Source organism: Tursiops truncatus, chromosome 1, assembly GCF_011762595.2.
Source record: "Tursiops truncatus isolate mTurTru1 chromosome 1, mTurTru1.mat.Y, whole genome shotgun sequence".
NCBI classification, from domain to species: Eukaryota; Metazoa; Chordata; class Mammalia; order Artiodactyla; family Delphinidae; genus Tursiops; species Tursiops truncatus.
In genome coordinates, this window is record NC_047034.1 from 118,451,142 (window position 1) to 118,472,174 (window position 21,033).

Below are 21,033 nucleotides of genomic sequence, written 5' to 3' on the forward strand. Positions count from 1 at the left end.
GTGTTAGTTTCTGCTGTACAGTGAAGTGAATCAGCTATATGTATACATTATCTCCTCCCTCTTGGACCTCCCCCCACCCCTCATCCTACCTATCTAGGTCATTACAGAGCACCGAGCTGAGCTTCCTGTGCTTTATAGCAGGTTCCCACTAGCTATCTATTTTACACATGGTGGTGTGTATATGTCAATCCTAATCTCCCAATTCATCCCACCCTCCCCTTCCCCCTCTGTGTCCCCATGTCCGTTCTCTATGTCTGTGTCTCTATTCCTGCCCTGGAAATAGGTTCATCTGTACCATTTTTCTAGATTCCACATATATACATTAATATGGGATATTTGTTTTTCTCTTTGTGACTTATTTCAGTCTGTATGACAGACTCTAGGTCCATCCATATCTCTACAAATTACCCAATTTTGTTCTTTTTTATGGCTGAGTAATATTCCATTGTATATATGTACCACATCTTCTTTATCCACTCATCTGTTGTTGGACATTTAGTTTGTTTCCATGTCCTGGCACTATAAAGCTCTTAGAGGAAAACATAGGAAAAACACTCTTTGACATAAACCACAGCAAGATCTTTTTTGACCCACCTCCTAGAGAAATGGAAATAAAAACAAAAATAAACAAATGGTATGTAATTAAACTTAAAAGCTTTTGCATACCAAAGGAAACCATAAACAAAACAAAAAGACAACCCTCAGTATGGGAGAAAATATTTGCAAACGAAGCAACTGACAAAGGATCAATCTCCAAAATATACAAACAGCTCATGGAGATAAATATCAAAAAAAAACAAAACAAAACAACCCAACTGAAAAATGGGCCTAAGACCTAAATAGACATCTCTCCAAAGAAGACATACAGATGGCCAACAGGCACATGAAAAGATGCTCAACGTCACTAATTATTAGAGAAATGCAAATCAAAGCTACAATGAGGTATCATCTCACACTGGTCAGAATGGCCATCATCAAAAAATCTACAAACAACAAATGCTGGAGAGGGTGTGGAGAAAAGGGAACCCTCTTGCACTGTTGGTGGGAATGTAAACTGATACAGCCACTGTGGAGAACAGTATGGAGGTTCCTTAGAAAACTAAAAATAGAACTACCATATGACCCAGCAATCCCACACCTGGGCATATACCCTGAAAAAACTGTAATTCAAAAGGACACATGTACCCCATGTTTTTGTTTTAACACCTGTTTTCAACTCACTAGTGTAATCTTTTAAAAATGAAAATCATGTGGTTTCCCTATTTAAAAGCCTTCAGTGGCTTCTCATTACAATCATGTTATAATCCAGATGACTTCCTTTGCCCCATAAGGGTTTGCATGCTCTGCCTCTCCTTTCTCATTTAAGCATCTTTCCTCATCCCTCAATATGTTCCAGCCACACTTGCCTCCATTTAGCTCCTCCAACTTCCCAAGCCTTTTTAAGAGTATGTACACCTGCTGTTTTCTGGCCTGAAATGCTCTTTCCATTACTTCACGTGGCTAGTTCATTTTATCCTTCAAATCTTCATCCTTAATGTTACCTTCCCTGAGAGGTTTTTCCCTGACTACATTATTTCCTATTTCCTTCCTAATACTTTTCCCACCTTGTAAGTACATGGTTGTTTCTACTGTCTGTCACCCTCACAAGAATGTAAGTTCCTTAAGGTCAGGAATTAAAGTCTACCCTTTTCATCATTACTATCTGCACCTGTGCTTAGCACAATACTTGACATGGAAGAGGTACTCCATAAGTGTTTGTTGAATAAATAAATAAATGAGAAAGATCACAGGTGTTGGATGTGAGATGCAGTAATTCAACATGTAGTTACAGAGGTATACTAACAAAAAGGAAGAGCAAGATGGTGGGGAATCTTCAGTTATGCTAACATTTGAAAATCTAGGCAGGTGGTCAACAGAGCAAGTCAGTCATTGGTTCAAGATGGGAATTTGGTCAAGGAGTCAGAGCAAAACCTCTGCATATAAATTCAGAGTTATGGAAAAAAGAGCATGGTTAATTTGATGTCAGCTCCAGAGAAACTGGCTAAATTTTCTTAAATATCACCTTTCTAAAATGAGGATTGCATCTAGAAACCAGGCTGGGGCTGAGATTAGAGCCATAGCTTTTGGGAGAGGAAGGACGCAAAAGATGAGGAACTAGGCAGGGATGACAAACCCAAAACTGTTGTTAAAGAAACACTAATAGACTTATGCTCTTCAGATCATCAGTCTCCTTTTCACATTTTTAATTAACACTTCATCCTTATCTACTTGATGTGAGTAGATTGTGGCCAAATCACATCATGTTCCCTTGCCTCCTGGATAATGACCCCCGAGGTCCTAAATCTATGATCCTCCATGCCACAGTTTCCAAGTTTCAAATGATATTTCACCGTACACAATTGATGTTGGCTCTTTCTTGATGATTTCATTGGTAAGCAGTCTTCATGGACATAAGCAGTGTCTGTGGGTCCTTGTGGGTCCTTTCAGACAGAGTGGCACTTCTAGACTTGACTGCTTGACTCAGAAAAACAGCATATTTTGGAACCCATAGCCCTTAATCTACTGACTAGAGATAGGACTTCAGAAATAAAGAATTTGAGTAATATTTAGTAGCAAAATTGCCTAAATTATTGTTTAATATAGTGGTTGATTAATTGTAAACACATATGTTTAAAAAAATCCTTAAACTTTAGAAAGTTAACATCCAAAGTATTTTTTTCACTGAAGTTATTAGATCAATCCTTTCTCTGAGGATTTCAGTTTGATTCTTTCTGAACACAAAATTAAACTAGTAGAATAGAATGTTACTGGTACCTAAATTACAGGATTAGACTAAATCTTTCTTATTCTTCACTGTGCAATGAAACATGATAAAAATGAGAATTAGCCTGTACAAACCAGAGATGTGTTAACAAGATTCTCAGACAAGTGTTAGACATTTTCCATGACTGATTAGGTAGCACTGTAATGAGACAGAGCTAGTCCTGGATTACAATTAGCAGTTTGAAGCAAGACTTTGAAGTTTTAAACAAATTTTATGGAGTACAAAAATGGTTAAGTGGTGCAATATGAAATGTCAGCTCTGGGTTTCTTAACATGTAACACTGAAAATGTAAAGTTAAAGAAAAATGTGATAACTTTTAAAGATAGATCTAAAAATAACTTTTGAAAAAGTCTTGAATTTGGACTTACTTATAAGGCATAAAAACACAAATCAAGGAGAAGATATTTAAGGAAAAGAATGGTTACATAAGCAAATGTAGAAGGACTAATGGAAGTAGAAAATCACCATTTTGCAACCACTATGAAAACAGTGGATTCAGAAGAATAATCAATGGATGCCAAAAGTTTGAGGAGGAATGGGATATTTATGTGTTATCAGAGTATCTCCTTAGAGATTATTTATTAATTACAAAGCGAGAAATGGTAACTTTACAGTGGGGAAACTTGACTGCCACTACTTTATTGAGTGATCAAAGTTAACATCACCAGTGATGGGATAAACTAAGATTTGATTCCTAACATGATACACTGAGAAAGTCACAAAATCGTTTCTGTAGTATTCCTGCCAAAAATGCGTAAGTCGAATCTAATCATGTGGAAACATCAGACAGACCCAAAAAGACATTCTTCAAAATAACTACCTTGGTACTTTTGAAAAATTTCAATGTCATGAAAAAAGTGTGAACTGTTTCCAGTAAAGGAGACTGACAAGACATGCCAAAAACATGTGATTTGTGATCTTTGATCTGTATCAGAGGAAAAAAATTCTGTAAAGGACATTATTGAGACAATTGGAGAAAAAGAAATAAAGACCATAAATTAGGTAAAGGTGTTATATAAATGTTATATTCCTGGATTTGATAAATGTGCTGTGGTTACATAAGAGAATAACCTTGTTCTTAGGAAATGAAGAATATCCTTGTACTTAGGGATGGAAAGGTATGATTCTGCAAATAACTCTCAAATGGTTCAGGAAGAATATTTTGTGGTGTGTGTATGTGTTTGTGTGTGTGGGTAGAAAGAAATATGGGCAAGTGGTAACAGTTGGTGAATTTGGTTGAAGGGTATACAACGGTTCTTTGTTCTATTCTTCAAACTCTTCTGTAAGTTTCAAATTATTTCAACATAAAAAGTTAAAGAAAAAAGTGAGTCATTTTTAATCATCTACCTGAGGAAAGGTGTTCTTTTCTGCTTGAGTCACTGTCACTGAATAGAAAACATTTGACAGTGCCAAACTGAAAGTGTGGGCCCCATGAGGCAGAACTGATAGCAGAGTTGGTAGATGAACTTGCAGTATTATTTATCAGTATAATTCAGAAAACAAGGTCGAGTTTCTTATAACTCTCTCTGAAGATTGTTACCTTATGTGGATAATTCAGTTCATTTTATAAATATTAAAAGGGCTCCTATTATATGTCAAAAACTTTGCTACACACTGGGGTTACAGTGATGACTAAATCCCTTGTTTTCAGGTTATTGACAGTTGGGGAGTGGGGGACAGCTATAAAAAGAAATTTAATATGAGATAGTAAAAGTAAACAATAATTAAGATGGTATCGGAGAGGAGGGTTTGGTGTGGTTGAGGGGAATGACAGTGAGGCCCAGGAGTTTTCCATTTGGTAGGGGTGGAGGGATGGAGCAGTAGAGATTCCTGGCAAAGGGAGCAGTAAGGGCAGAGGCAGGAGATGTAAGAAAGCTTGGATTGTTTGGGGGACTCTCAACAATTTGGTATTGTTGAACTGTAACATAGCTTTCTGATTTTCAGTTTGTAATAATAAAAAATTAGTGTTTAGTTATAGTTATGAATATTGATAAGACACTAAAATAGTATAAAATAATTAACACTAGAGAACATACAATACAAACTGATCCTTTCATAAGCTGTTCTTATTTTGTATAATGTGGCATTTTTAAAAATAACTTGGGATTCCTCCTATTTGACCTTTGTACCTTTTGCAGCTTTTGTCAAATTTAAATAATATATGGACTCTTTTTTTTAAGGAAAGAAATTCCCATAATTCTCAACAGGTACATCTTCAGACGCTTAGTGGCTGGCAGATCTCAGTTTGAGAATAAAAATGCCTTTTAATTACAAATTACTAATATTTTGTTTTCAATTGGCAAAAGTGTTTTGGATTATCAAAATGAAAATAAAACAAATAAAACACAATCATCAAACAATGAAAAATATTTACAGTCTTTGAGTCAAAAGCTTAATATTCATATACAAGCTTTACACAAATCTGTAAATAATACATTCAGACACCCACAAGTACATGGGCAAACAACCTGATAAATAATTTACAAAAGATGAAACAAAAATGACTAGTAAGCATTTAAAATGTCCACCTTCATAATAATTTAAAAAGTAATTTATAATGAAAGACCATTTTTGACCTGTAAAATTAGTAGATATTTTTAAAAAGTATAACTTGGGTTGATGAGAATTTTTAATAATAGAAAAAAATTGCAAGCAATCTAGTTATCCAACAGTGTGGAAATAGTTAAACAAAGTATGTATTGGGGGGGCTTCCCTGGTGGCACAGTGGTTGAGAGTCCGCCTGCAGATGCAGGGGACACGGGTTCGTGCCCCGGTCTGGGAGGATCCCATGTGCCGCGGAGCGGCTGGGCCCGTGGGCCATGGCCGCTGGGCCTGCGCGTCCAGAGCCTGTGCTCTGCAACGGGAGGGGCCCCAACAGTGAGAGAGGCCCGCGTACAGAAAAAGAAAAAAAAAAAAAAGAAATTAAAAATATGCATTGATGTAGTATGATATTGCCTGGACATTAAAATGTTGGTTTTGAAAAATTTTAAATAGAACTGCCTATGCTTCTTATAAATTAAATGTAAGAAACAGTGAACAAAAAGTGTGATTTCCCCTTGTCAAAATTTACATAGAGGATTTTGATAAGTATACTATGGTAATAGAAGATGTTATCAGTAGGAGAAACTGGGTGAAGAGTATACAGGAACTCTCAGTACTAGTTTTGCAGCTTCTCTAAGTCTAAAATTATTTCAAAATAAAAAGTTAAAAATCATACATAGAAAAAGGACCAATAGGAAAAATAACCAAATCTTAGTAGTAATTTCTACGTGGTAAAATTAAGTAGTTTTTCCCTTTCATTTACAAGATGCTTTTCTGTAACAAATTTTTACAAGTTATATGTTATATTATCATCATCACATACATATACAACTCCTCTCCTTAAAATTAGAACCAAAAAAAAGCCAAACCTGAAAGAAATATACCATTTACCACAATCAGTTTGTTGATCAGTGTGGCAGCTAAATATAAAAACATGAATGTGAGTGCTGAAAAAGGGTCCATATGGGTGGAGGATAATACAGAGATATCAACTGTGTAGGGATGCATTTTACAGGTGGATGTGAAGTGTGAGAGTAGATAATAAAATAAAGACAGAGATAGATTTAGGAGACTGTGGCACTGAGAATTTTATTTTAGTAGTAAAGAAGAACAGGAAGTTGTCTCAAAAGAGAGTAGATACCTGCAGTATTATATGTTAGAAGAGAATTAAGCTAATTCTCTGGGTTTCTAGGGAGCGTAAATCATAGTAGATTGTGGGAGTATTCCCCAAAGGTTTTTTTTTTTTACATCTTTATTAGAGTATAATTGCTTTACAATGGTGTGTTAGTTTCTGCTTTATAACAAAGTGAATCAGTTATACATATACATGTGTTCCCATTTGTGACCACCTGGAGGGGTGGGATAGGGAGGGTGGGAGGGAGGGAGACGCAAGAGGGAAGCATAGGTTTGTTTTTAATAAGTTAAAATTATTTCCTTTAAATAACTATCTTCATACTTGTTTTTATCACAGACTCCTTTCTAAGCAGCTCAACTTTGCAGTGGTTCAGGTCTTCTGAAGAGACAGCCTCTTACCTTAATGAGTGACGAAGGTAATCATCTACTCGAATTAAGTCCTTCTTGATGTAGACTTTTGTGTAAAATATTACTTGTTCAATATTAAATAAGGACAAATAGAAAAATGAATATATACTATGGTGTCACTAGGAGCCATACCTGAAAAACTGCAGTATATTAGACACTGTGTTTCTCAGTCTTTTCCTATCTCAAGACCTCTGAGATGCATGGCATCCTCCCTTCTATGCCTGGGGGCTCCCTATAGCAGTGATTCTGGGGAAGGTGTGGTGAGCAGGGGCTATGTGGTTTGTAAAAGCACATCACCATGCATACTCAAGTCAATTCTGAAACTGCTCCCTTTCTCCTGCATTGCCCCCTCCACCTTAAGAGTTATCGCTAAAAAAAAAAAAAATTAAAAAATATATAAAATAAAATAAAAAGTTATTGCTAGAATCAGAATCCTTCACATTTTTCTTAAAGGATTATTATTTTCAGCACCCTTTCTCATTTTTCTCATTGGGAAGCCAGAGCTTGCTCTTCAGTGAAGCAAAATGGTATCAGAAGTTGTTCCTTCGAGAGGGACCTAGAGGCTCCACTTTAAATTCTGACCCTGATTCCTACTGTCTTCATAATTAGGTTTTAAGCCCCTGGCAGGGAAAGATCAGGTCTTATCCACCTTTTTACTTTCTTCAGTGTTAGCCTTTAACTTTCTTTTTTTAATTTTTAATTCTTTTGAATTTTATTTTTTTACACAGCAGGTTCTTATTAGTTATCTATTTTATACATATTACTGTATACATGTCAATCCCAATCTCCCAATTCAGCACACCCCCCCCATCCCCGCCGCTTTCCCCCCTTGGTGTCCATACGTTTGTTCTCTACATCTGTGTCTCTATTTCTGCCTTGCAAACCGGTTCATCTGTACCATTTTTCTAGATTCCATACATGCGTTAATAGCCTTTAACTTTCCAAAAGGTAAAGGCTTTTATGTAGTAAAAACATTTGTGTAGTAAATGTTTACTGAAAATGAATACTATTTTCCTTAAGGGCAAATTTTATTCCTTCATGAAGGAAACTCTATTCCTTGCTATGAAAAAAACAGTAAATGCTGCATAAGTACAAATGAAAATGGAAGATACAGAGTGTGTAGCTTAAAGCTGAGCAGCAGCTTTGATCTTTGGCTGAGTATTTTAAAAAGATTATAAGGGTTATTAAAAATAGGATCTAAAGGTCTAACAAGACTTTAGAAAGGGCCCAAGAATGTGTCTAAATCTGCATAGGCTCCTGAAGGCTGCAAGCACATCGCAGTGTTTTGATCATCACTGACAGGGACCTCTGCTCCAATGAATGTGTTACAGGGGAATCTGTGTCTAGAGCCTCTGCCCTCTGAGTGTGGATTGCAGTTGTTCCTCACGTATGAAAACTGGGGAATGACAGATTTAAAAGACATTTTCTTTTACGCAAATATACAGTATTATTAACATTCTCATGCCTGGGGCAGATTACTTCAGTTGTTTAGGCCTGTGTGCTCCTTTGTAGAAGAGAATAACAATAATCACCTCATAGACCAAGGTAAGGATCAGATTGGCACGATGTCTGAGGAGTAATATGGATATGATGAATAAACAGTGGTTTTTATTTTATTCACAAATTGAAATTCAGAAGTATGTTACAAATGTTTAAGTATATTTGAAATAGAGTTACTGGGGTCATATTATACCTCAGCTCTATTGTAGTTTAGGTTGGCTTATGTGAACAGAGAGCAGGGCATTGCTACCATGTCTAACAATGCTTTAAGGGAAGACAGTTTCTCAAAACCACATAAGTGGCATGCTTCTAGAGTTGTGGAACCATGATGCACTCGTAGGTTGAGTGGTACCCAGCTCTTTTGCCTGTTGCTCATTTGATATTTATCTCCTTTCCTGAATATTGGCTATTAGATAACCTAGAAGAGATATCACAACTTTCACCATTAGGAAAAAAACATTTCTTTCACAGGTAATATCTACTTTTTAAACTTCTACTAATGGATGCTTCTCTTGGCCTTCATTTAAGGTCAGGTAGCTTGCAGGCCTCTGACCTTAAATTAATGAATGACTTTCTCTTTGACATGTTTATTTTATTTTTTTGCGGTACGAGGGTCTCTCACTGATGCGGCCCCTCCCGCTGCGGAGCACAGGCTCCGGATGCGCAGGCTCAGCGGCCATGGCTGACGGGCCCATGCGCTCCGCGGCATGTGGGATCTTCTCGGACCGGGGCATGAACCTGCGTCCCGTGCATCGGCAGGCGGACTCCCAACCACTGCGCCACCAGGGAAGCCCCTCTTTGCCATTTTTAAGTTAAACTCCTTGGGCATGAGTCATTACTCAACTCACTTTGTAAGGACACTTACTTTTCATTTTTTTAAAAAAAATTATTAATTTATTATTTTTGGCAGCATTGGGTCTTCGTTGCTGCGCGTGGGCTTTCTCTAGTTGTGGCAAGCGGGGGCTACTCTTCATTGTGGTGCACGGGCTTCTCAATGCAGTGGCTTCTCTTGTTGAGGAGCATGGGCTTTAGGCACATGGGCTTCAGTAGTTGTGGCATGCGGGCTCAGTAGTGGTGGCACGTGGGCTCTAGAGTGCAGGCTCAGTAGTTGTGGCGCACAGGCTTAGTTGCTCCGCGGCATGTGGGATCTTCCCGGACCAGGGCTCGAAGCGGTATCCACTGCATTGGCAGGCAGATTCTTAACCACTGCGCCACCAGCGAAGTCCACTTTTCATTTTTTAATCAATTTTTTTGGCAAGTTTTACATGTGCAATAGATGAAAAACTATGATGATTAGAAAAATCATAGAAAAGAGTATATAGATCTTGGCAAAAACTTGCCCATCTGTAGGACAATACTTGTATACTTGTTAGAGTAGAACACAGAAGCTGCAGCATCACCAGTGCTACCACTATCAATAGAAAATATTCAGTAAACATAAACTTACCTGTGAAGTTGTGCTAGGTGTCATAATAAGAGAATCACATTGAGAACAGTGACCAGGAATTACTTATATAGAATTGACAGATGGACAGAATAAAAACAGTAAGCAAATATCTATGTATGGTCACTGTGGTTTTCATCACATATAAGTTATAACCTAAATTTTGGCATGTGGATAAGGTTGATTATGTGACTGAAATAGCAATTAGAAATAAAGTTTAGGACTTTCATGTCTTGTCAAACTGATGCATATAATAGTAATGTGAGCAGGAGCTCTTGAGTTTGTCAGGGCTTAGTTAAGGCATTTCAGTTTTGGCAGCCACCAGTGCAGGACATCAGGACAGTGGCAGGGAGAGTGATGGCTGTTATTCTTTGGAGTGCCTTCTTCAAGGCTGACCTAGACTCTGGTTGGGCCTGGTGCTAGTGCCTGAGGCAAGATAATGGCTAGTGCTACTTTTCAGAACGTGCCATTGGCTCCCATGACTGTGGGAGGGGTCAGAGAGGGGAACACCAGTATTTTTATGCATGTAGCTCCAGGGTAATGTATGGCTTCAGGGACAAGAAAGAGGAACACCAGTGCTAGAGAGATAACCAAGATGAGACGTGGGGAAATGATTGAGCACCAAAAATTGCCTCAGAGATGAATAATAAACTTAATCTGAAACTTGTAAATTTTGTTTCCAAGTGCACACGTGAGCAACAAAGCCAGTAAACATTTAAATGGGATTTTCAAACTGACAGTTTATCTACACTTTAGACTTTAGCTTAAATGGGAGTGCTGCAAGTCACTTGTTACTAATTTCTGCAATTGAAAGGGAGTCTTTATAGTAATTCTTTTTTTAAAAATTTATTAATTAATTAATTTATTTTTGGCTGTGTTGGGTCTTCGTTTCTGTGCGAGGGCTTTCTCTAGTTGCAGCAAGTGGGGGTCTCTCTTCATTGCAGTGCGCGGGCCCCTCACTGTCGCGGCCTCTCTTGTTGCGGGGCACAGGCTCCAGACGCGCAGGCTCAGTAGTTGTGGCCCACGGGCCCAGTTGCTCCGCGGCATGTGGGATCCCCCCAGACCAGGGCTTGAACCCGTGTCCCCTGCATCGGCAGGCAGACTCCCAACCACTGCACCACCAGGGAAGCCCTATAGTAATTCTTAAAGCCACTGAAGATTTATTTGTATTAACATCTTAATTTTGCTAAATGCCAGTAAAGGCTATGCCTTATATTCACTTTTCTGTTAGGCAATTGCCTGAAAGAAAAATGTGTCATTGTAAAATTTAAGAAATATGTCATAACTAGTATTTCCAGAAGCCAAGAAACAATTTCTATATCTATATATCTGTATCTATACCTACATCTGTATCTGTATTGTCCAATGGTTATACTCTCAAACATACTGATATTATAGAAAATAGAAATTGATATGTTTAGATAGAGTTCATAAGATTAAAAATCATATAAAAATTAAACACACACATATACTTAAAAAAAAAAAGACTGTAAGAAATGAAGGTAAAGGCAATAATACTTCTCTTACGTCGTAAGATAAACATCGTTGATCAAGACCCATCTGTTCAGTCTTGGATTTTCTATTCTACTCCTGTGGCACATATAACAACACTAAAATATTACAAAGAAGATTAGTATAGCCCCTGTGCAAAGATGACTTACAAATTTGTAAAGTTGCCATATTTTTGCATAGTTAATGATTTCTTTCTTTGGGTTCTCATGGCACATTGTATATACATTAGCTGTCATCTTACTGTATTATAATTATTTGTTTACTTCTCTGTCCCTTAAGAGAATTACTAAAAAATGAAATTATTCTTTGTATCCATAGTGGCTTGCACATTGCCTGGCTTCTAAAAAGCACCCAGAAAATATTTAATGGATGAATAAATGCTTTATAGTCTATGAGTAAGAAACCTGCAGCAACTCTTTGTATATATCCTGCTAACCCAGAAATTGATTCTGAAACAGTTAATCCTTTTCTTACTTTCTCACCTTGTCTTACGGATGACAGAATTTCTATTTTAGTGTGATGCCCACATGGCCACCTCCTGTTGATAACTAGTGGGCACAACTCAGTTTGATGATGGACAGATGGACAAGCCTGCTGTTGTTCTTGGCCGTAAGACTGTTCCTGCATATTCTCTTATTTGCATCAAACATGCCTTCCTTCCCCTCTTTTTTTGCCAGACTGTACATATTTGCTTCTTACACTGTCTTGCAGTATTAAAGGCTATAAGCAAGCTTTGGAAGACAGATAAGCAGAATTATTTTGAGAGATGCATGGTATCTAACACAAAAGAAAAGGACTTGATGGAAAAAAGGCCATAAAATATTGCTATTATTCAACTGAAGAGGTGTTGGTTTTCTCTCTTTTCTACCATAGTGGGATTGAAATAAAGCTGCAATATATTTCTGGTAAAAGAGATCCAGATTATGGTATCAGTTATAATTCATTCAAATTTTATGTATAATCACATATGTAAATAGTAGTTGTTTCAAATTAGCAATAATAAACTAGAGTTGCATAGATAAGACATTGGCATGTTAATTATTTAAACAACATGCAACATTCAAAACATTTTAACACATATATTTTCTTTACTAGAAAAAAGGAAAGGGGGGGAAGGAAATGAATATTTATTTAGTTTGCATCATGGATCAGGCATTTTTGTGCTTTTTCCTATATTTTTCATGTAATCCTCAGAACTACACTGTAAAATAAATTTTATTGTGATTATTTTATGAAAGAGAAAACTTGAGCCTAAAGGCAATAAGTAATTTGCTCATGGTCACAGATCTAGGAAGTAACAAAACTGATTCCAAATCGAGTCCTTCCAACCCTTGAATGTATTCTCTACCTACTATGTTTGATTAGCTGGCATACAGTCAGTTTTTAAGGAATTTGGGTTTTTATTATAAATAGTAGTGTTTTAAAGGATTTTCCATAATTGTGAATGGTGTCTTGAATGCCAACTAATGTTTCTGCTACATGAGATGAGATTCTTTTTTTAAAATTAATTAATTAATTATTTTGGCTGCATTGGGTCTTGTTGCTGCACGCGGGCTTTCTCTAGTTGCAGCGAGTGGGGGCTACTCTTCGTTGTGGTGCGTGGGCTTCTCATTGCGGTGGTTTCTCTTGTGGAGCACAGTCTCTAGGTGTGCGGGCTTCAGTAGTTGTGGCACGCAGGCTCAGTAGTTTGGCTCGCGGGCTCTAGAACTCAGGCTCGGTAGTTGTGGTGCATGGGCTTAGTTGCTCAGTGGCATGTGGGATCTTCCCGGACCAGGGCTCGAACCCATGTACCCTGCACTGGCAGGTGGATTCTTAACCAGTGAGCCACCAGGGAAGTCTGAGATGGGATTCTTGTCCCCTTTTCCAGATGAGTAAGTGGGTTGATTGAAAAATGATTCAATAATGTGGTACAGGAAAAGTGATCTCTGAATTTTTTGAATGACTAGGCTGGAAGCAGAGTGCTCAGTGTTTCACAAACATTCTTAAGGAACTACTGGTCCATTGTTAGATGTCAGGATTTGCCTTGGCTGTCCTTTTTGCCTAAAGGGTCTGTGCCGGGCTACAATGATGGGGTCTGACCTCAGCTCTTGGTTTCATTCTCGTTTTTGACCTGATTCATGGAGCACCAGTGTCTTGACTGATAAAGGGGGTTGAGGGAAGAATCACTCCAGCCTTCTGGGGCTCTCTTAGCAAGCATCAACTTGTGGCTAGATTTTTCTTCGGAGGCCCATTGAGATTGTTCCTGTGTATATCCAGACCCTAGGAGAGCCCTTGAACTGATTGCATTTTTTTTGTGGATCAGGGGCCGTGCAAATCCTGAACTTCCTCTGGCTGTTTTAGCACCACTGCTACTCCCTCCCCCCACTTTGGCATGGTAGCAGAGGGCTTACTAAAGACAAGAGATTCTGTGTGTTTGCTACTTTCCTCATCCTACCCTCAAACGAGTTAGGCTCACCTTCTCCGTGTGAAAGGACAGGTTATAGCACCAACTGCTGGTGCCTTGTAACCAAGTAACATAGCTAAATGGGATTAACTCTATGAAGTAACAGACCTGCCAGCCGTCATCCTGGTTTTCTTTAGTAATGCAGACAGTGCCAGAGGCAATTTCTAATTGTGTTAATGATGATTACCTGCCCCCACCTCCAACGAACAGCCTTCAATTATAGTATGTCTAAAAATGAGAGTTAATCAAGACAGAATGATCAATTGGCTAGGTAAAATTTAACAAGTGAGTTTCATTCCAACTGAGTTACAAAGGTGATTGTAATGTTTGGAAACTGTCTTTTAGAGAGAGGCTCTGGAAAAATTACAATTCTGAAATGCTGGCATAATTTCCATGGTGAGGAAATGGTCATTATGTTAAAATAGATGTTTATGTCTCTCTCCCTTATCTCTTTTTCATATTTCTTTAAATATATGTGTTTTCCTATAATGTAAATTTAATGATTAAACTATATTTAAACTAATGCTTTGCCATTAATGAGAGAAAGGTCACCTTTAAAAAGTTGATTCAGTAGTGTAAGTTATTTCAGGACTGGAGTTGAGCCCAGTTCCTGTTAATGAAGACTATTTCCCTTTTCTTTTTCTAGGACAGTGGAATTAAAATAATCAGTTCTGTCTCTTTCCAGTCATGATGCATTCTAGGCGTAGGTAAATAAACCCAACTGAAAAATAACAGACTAGCCAGCCCTGTCTGTCACCCGGCTTGAAGCTGTCAGTTTTCGTTTCAACGTTATATTCATGAGCATTAATATGAAAAGCCTCTGTCAAACGTTTGCTTCGTGTGTTTTGATTGCTTTAGAATGGAAATTTAAATACTGAATTTCAGAAATGAATTAGGAGGGGAGTGGAGAGAGAGCCCTGCACAAAGTCAGGCAGCTGGTTCTGGTCTTGTTCTGCTACCATGTATGTGCCTGGATAAATCACTTTAAATTTCTCAGCATGCTTCCTTTGCTTTTAGAACCAAGGTGGTTCGACTAGGTTGGAATGGCACATAGATGTCCGCTTGTCTGCCAGCTCTGATCAGTTGGTCATGCCTGCCTGGGGGGCTGCACTGGGGATGAGGGTGAGCCTTTTCCAGGTGACAGGAACACTGGGAACGAGAGAGCCACTTATTTGCCAATACCCAAACTCAGCTATCAATACTTCTTGGGTCATTTTCTGCTTCTATTATGACTTTCATGATTTTTTTTTTTGGCAGAGCCACATGCCTTGTGGGGTCTTAGTTCCCTAACTAGGGATTGAACACGCGCTTTCGGCACTGAAAGCACGGAGTCCTAACCACTGGACCGCCAGGGAATTCCCATGACTTTCATGATTTATTTTTAATTTTTAACCACAAGAAATGTTCTCTCTATCCTTGAAGGTAATTTGAAAATTTAAGAGCAAGGAGACACAGTCTTTGAGATCATCTAGTCAAAACTAGGCTGATGTGTATAAAAATGCTTTGTAAAATGTCAAGCACTATTTTAGATACTTGAGGACAACATGGCTAACTAATGGTAAGCTTTCCCATTGTTTTTTTTTGGGACCCCCTTCCTCCCTAATTTTTGTGAAACGCTTGCTAGAGAAATGATGCAGGTTTTTAAAAGTAAATTTCTTAGAAGTTACTCCACTGACATTAAATTAAGAAAATTAAGTGTTAAGTTGTACCGTATAGGCCGTAAACACTGTGGATATTTCAAGAACTAGAGAGCTAGAGTCATCAGGGGATATTGAAAGAAGAGGTAGAACTTGAACAAGGCCTAAAATGGGCAGACGTTAGAAGGGCATTTTTAAGTATGGGAGAGAATTTGGATAAAGCATGGAATAAGAGCAAAGCACAATTTGGGACAATAAACAGGAAGTATAAACTGTTAGGTTTCAATAAGGAAAAATTTGAATTGCTAATAATATTAATATTGATAGTTAACATTTATTCATTCATCTTCCCACCAATATTTTTTGAGTCTTTCCAATGTGCCAGACCCTGTTCTAGATACTGGGGGTATAGCTTTTAGTAAAATAGACAGAAATCATTGATTTTTAGAGCTTACATCCTAGTGGGAGAAGACAGATAATAAACAAAGCAATACGTGAAATATGTAATATGTTAGAGAGTAATAACTACAAAGGAGAAAAATAAACCAGGGGAGGAGACAATGGAATGGTAGGGGTGAGCTGCAGTTTGGGATACAGTGGCCAGGGAAATACTCAATAGGTGGGTAATGAATACCACATTTTAGACACTCTGCTAAGTGAGTTCTAGATACGAAATCATTTAATTTTCGTAGCAACTTTATGAGAGTAGGTGCTATTATTATTCTCATTTTATAGATGAGGACCTGAAACACAGACAACCAAAGTCATCAAGAGTGCACAGCAATTAACTGTAAGAGCTGGGATTTAAATCCAGGAAGTCTAGTTCCAGAGCTTATAATTTTAGTCTGCAAATCTGGATAACAGAAGTCCTTGCAAAGGCTGTCAGAGGTCACAGTATTGATAGCATTTTAGAGCTAGAGGGAAATTTACTTATTTTCTAATCCAGTGGTTTTCAAAATGTATTAGAGCCACCTGCAGAGCTGGTTAAAACCTAGATTTCTGGATCCTGTCCCCAGTTTTTTGATCCAGTAGGTCTGGGGTGAGGTCTGGGAATTTGCATTCTAACAGGTTTCCAGGTGATGCTGGTGTTCATGGTTTGGGCAGCATTTGGGAATCACTGGTTAGTCTAGTGGTTGGCAAACTCCACTGCACATTAGAATCACCTGGGGAGCTTGTAAGACCAGCCCATGCCTTAATGCAGGAGGTACTGAGTACACATAATTGGTCTGGGCTGAGACTCTGGTGGTATTAGTGACTACAGTGAACACAGGGGATTAAATACCACTGGTCTAGCTTAACCTTCGTTTTACAGATGAGGAAACTGGGGTCTGAAGAAATACCTATTACCTTCTTGTTTTGGCTCCTAGCATTCTGCACATTGTTTCTTGCTCGCCCACTCGGTTCTTGATTGCATAACGTCAGGGGCTCTGTTAATCTATTTGCCACACAGTAAAAGTTCAATAAACCTCTGTTGCTGAGTTACGAATGTAGCTGGGAATGGGAACCACTGAAAGTTTCTGACCAGCAAAGTGACATAAGGAAAGTAATATTTTAGGAGGATTCATTATTAGAAAGGGTAGGATAAAGAAATTAGAGCTGTGATGATCTTCCTTTTGCAATGTTCCCGTAGAGCCTTGCTACTCAAAATGTGACAGAGACCACCAGCAGCAGTAGTATCACCTGAAGCTTTGTTAGACATGCAACTCTCAGGCCCCACGTCAGACCTACTGAATTAGAACCTACATTTTACCATATCCCCAGTGATTTGTATGCACATGGAAGTTTAAGAAACACTGCCTAAAACATCATATGACCAATACCTGGGCTTATAGGGTAGCCCTAGTGGAGACTGAGAACAGCAGCAAACATAAATGGCTGAGCAGGTCAGCTTTTCCTTAAGGCTCTTCCTTGATATCTTTCTTTCCTCCTCCAGGATCTTAATAGGTAGGTATTCAGTGGTCAGAAAGTTTTGGCAGGGCTTCCCTGGTGGCGCAGTGGTTGAGAGTCCGCCTGCTGATGCAGGGGACACGGGTTCGTGCCCCGGTCCGGGAAGATCCCACGTGCCGCGGAGTGGCTGGCCCTGTGAGCCGTGGCCACTGGGCCTGCGCATCTGGAGCCTGTGCTCCACAGCGGGAGAGGCCCGCGTACTGCAAAAAAAAAAAAAAAAAAAAAAGAAAAAGAAAGGTTTGGCAAATACCAGGTTAAACATGTTTCTTTATGACCAGACTTTTTATCTTTTAATATACTAATGCACTTTCTGAATCTCTAAGATAAAAGTCGAAGCAGCTACACAGTACAGTTTTTATCGATCATGGAAGTTAGTCTGGGAGACATCTTCACATATTACTATTTTGTGGAACACATCTTGGTAAAGATGTAATAGGCCCTTTGTGATTATTAAGGTTCCAGACTTGTAAGATATTCTAGCCCCTGGTCATCTTAGACTTCCTACATTTAATATCCGTTACTTATCTGTTCAAGTGCCCACCTTTCCATCACTGGTTCAGGTATATGACTTACTTCTGACTTACTTTCATTGGCAGAGCCCTATTTGGAAAGAATCATAGGATAGGTCTGTGGGTTCTGTCAGTGCTGGTCTGGGAAAAACATTCAAGAGTTAGTTGCTGGTTCTGGTGACTGATGAAAGTGAGGAGATACTGGAGAATGTTAGGGTCACTGGTAATGTACCAAAGTTTAGATTGTGGTAGGAATAAAATCAGGAGGTATGACTGAGAGCAATTACTGAGCGTATAGAGAAAAAACGTGGAAGTTTGATTGACTGTTATGAGACACGACATCTGTCAGCAAATTTATAGCCAAAAATAAAAAGCGAATGAACAGATACATTGGGGAACTAGGGTAGGGCGGTCCAAAATGGCTTTTCTGCAGTTTATTTCCATTGATGGCCTTTTTGAAAAATCATGGCCCATTTTAACCTTGACAGGTTGATTTATCCCATATTCTATGACTCAGAACATATTTGATTTTAAATTATGTTCTCCAATAAATTACCAATATTTTGGATATAATTCATATTACTGACATAAAGTTTTTACTTTATTTTTGGTAGCAGAATACCTACTCTACTCTTAGCCCTAAGAGGAATGAAAATACTTTCTCAATAATACCCTTACTTTGGGCAGTAAGCACATCACTTTTAATTTTTATCTTTTCTGTTAATAAACCAAGGGAAAGTATTTTTGATTTAGACCTGTCCCTCAGATGCTCAACTTTATTTTTTATCCCCTTTCCTGACACTTAAAAAAAGTCATTTCTTGAAAAATCAAGGGAGTACTGTTCTCTCTATTTATGGCATCAATATAACTTTTCTTAGGAATTTTTCTCTTAAAAAATGAAATATTACTTTAATGGGTAAACTTGGATACATAAACGTTTCAAATCTGATTCAATTTGTTTCACTTTACTGAATCCTTAGTTAACAGAATTCTTGTACTTTCAGGAGAAAATTTGAAGAGAAGGGAAAAAAAATTAAAAATCAAGAATGTATTGAATTAAATAGTCTTTGATTTCAGAAACTTCTGGAGGGGATTAGTGAAGTTTAAACCCACTTTTCTCCATCTCTAAAATCTACAGTTCTCAGAACACTATGACTAGAATGATGATCCAGAGATCTTATAAGCTGCTAAGTCAACCCAAAGAAATTCAATTTTTCTTATTTTACTAGATAAGGCAGAAAAGTAGACTGATTCTTTACACAATATATAGAGGATGACAGTCTGTAGAAGAAGTGCTAAGATGCTTGTTGTGTCCTATTGTCAGGCTAAAAATGGTGGGAGATGCAGTTTAGTAGGCAACCCTGACTCTTCAGTGGAGGGTGGGCATGGGAGATTGTTGTAGCTGAGTGACTACCTCTGAACAGGCAAAGAGGACTAGGTGGGTGCTATGAGCATCAGCTGCTGAATTTTGCACAGCGCGGGTAGCTTGTGCCAACTCTACACCCTGTGGTCATAGGGAAAGGATAATAGAGGCAGGAATTGTCCCACACGCCAAAGGTAAATTACTAATGAGCTTACGTACGTGCTACGGGTTGCCACTATTCTAGAAAGATTTTCAACAAGGATTGAAACTGGAAATTCAAATTAAGCCTTGGGTTACTAGACAGTACCATCCGCTAAATATTTGTACAACATCTATCCAATAAAGTTTTTATCAGACATCATCAGGTGCCAGGTTCTGTGCTGGCTGCTGGAATACCAGGGCAAAAAAGGTAAACGTTGTCATTGCCATTGTATTGCTTGCCAACTAGAATGGGATGCACATAAGTAAACGAAATAGTATAACATAGTATATTATGTGCTATGATAGGAGAAATACAGTGAACCGTGGTAACATACAGAAAACGGGTGCTTAACTTTTAGTTAATGAGTCAGGTAAGAAAGGCATCTACAGGAAGGATGAATAAGCATTGAATGGACTGAGAGGAGCTGGGGCAGGAAAGAGAATTCTGGGCAAGGGCAAAAAAAGCATATACAAATGGCTGGAGAAAGAGGATAAAGAATGTTCTGTTTAGAACATGCAGATCTTGGGAAGAAGAAGTGGCTAGAAATGAGGCTAGAAAAGTAAACACAGTCTAGACGTGGAGTTTTGTAAACTTTTAGGTTTATTCTAGATGAAAGGGAGAGCCATTGAAAAGTTTTCTAGCAGAGAAATGATTAAGTATGTGTTTTAAGATAATGACTGGCAGCATTCTGGAGACTGGGGTGGAGGGAGATAGTACTGGAGACAGTGAGACCAGTGGGGACACTGTTGAAGAAGTTTACGTAAGAGAAGATGGTAGCCTGTATTTGACAAATGATTTCATTCTTAATGGCTGGTATTTTTGTATCTGGCACACTAGACATTAAAGTGATTTACTCTTGCAAGATTCAAGTTTTTATGTCATTCTTTAACTTAATATTGCCCATTTTATAATTCTTCAAGAAACCATTCTTACTTCCTCTCTCTCGTATCTTTGTAAATGATTATGTTTTTGTTGCTTCCTGAATATTCTCTTGCCAATGTCTTTTTTGCTTTTGACACATATCTCTTTTCCACCTTTTGTCATTGTAGTTTCTTTTTCAAACTGGAGTAAGGAAAATTAATGTTGAGAGAGAAATAATTATGATTCTAGTGAATAGGTCTCGGTTGTCACAATTATGGAGAAGCTGAGGTTTCCTGGAAAGGACTAGTAGAAAAAAATTCAGTGGTTCTCAGCATTGGAAGGAAAGAAGATACTTTAAAGACAGACAGTGCTTGTAGAGGAAAGGCTTGCTGTACAGCAATCAATATACTAGGTTTAGGAAAGACCAACATGGATCAACCCCAAAGTGGAAAAAGTAATTAAGGGCACAAAAGCCACATAATACATGTCAAGTTCAAAGGAGAAGCTGCAAAATTACACAGTGGAGTTCAGAGTTTAAAAATGACAGAAAGAGCAAAAGCAGAAAATGACACAAGCATTTCATGTAAGACTAAAAGTGCTGAGATATTACAGTGATAGTACATGGGACACAAAAGGTCAGTGAACAGCCTGGAAAGGTGTCTAATGGATGGAAAGGGTAATCCATTGATTGAGGGGGCCTTGATTTTA

The 21,033-nt window shown here is 38.2% G+C and overlaps 1 protein-coding gene and 1 non-coding gene across 4 annotated transcripts in view; both read left to right on the forward strand.

Moving 5' to 3' along the window:
- Positions 1–21,033, forward strand: part of SLC44A5 (solute carrier family 44 member 5) — a 383,428-nt gene that overhangs the window by 53,069 nt on the left and 309,326 nt on the right. The window contains exon 2 of one of the 3 annotated variants that reach the window (XM_073788302.1): positions 6,837–6,915. The exons of the other annotated variants lie outside the window; for them this stretch is intronic. Coding sequence (XP_073644403.1) covers positions 6,903–6,915 — 13 coding nt within the window. The 5' untranslated portion in view covers positions 6,837–6,902. The remainder of the gene's footprint in view (positions 1–6,836; positions 6,916–21,033) is intronic. 3 annotated transcript variants of the gene reach the window in all.
- LOC117309762 (U6 spliceosomal RNA) lies at positions 11,434–11,537 on the forward strand. Its single transcript, XR_004524061.1, has one exon. It is a non-coding gene; the product is annotated as a U6 spliceosomal RNA (small nuclear RNA).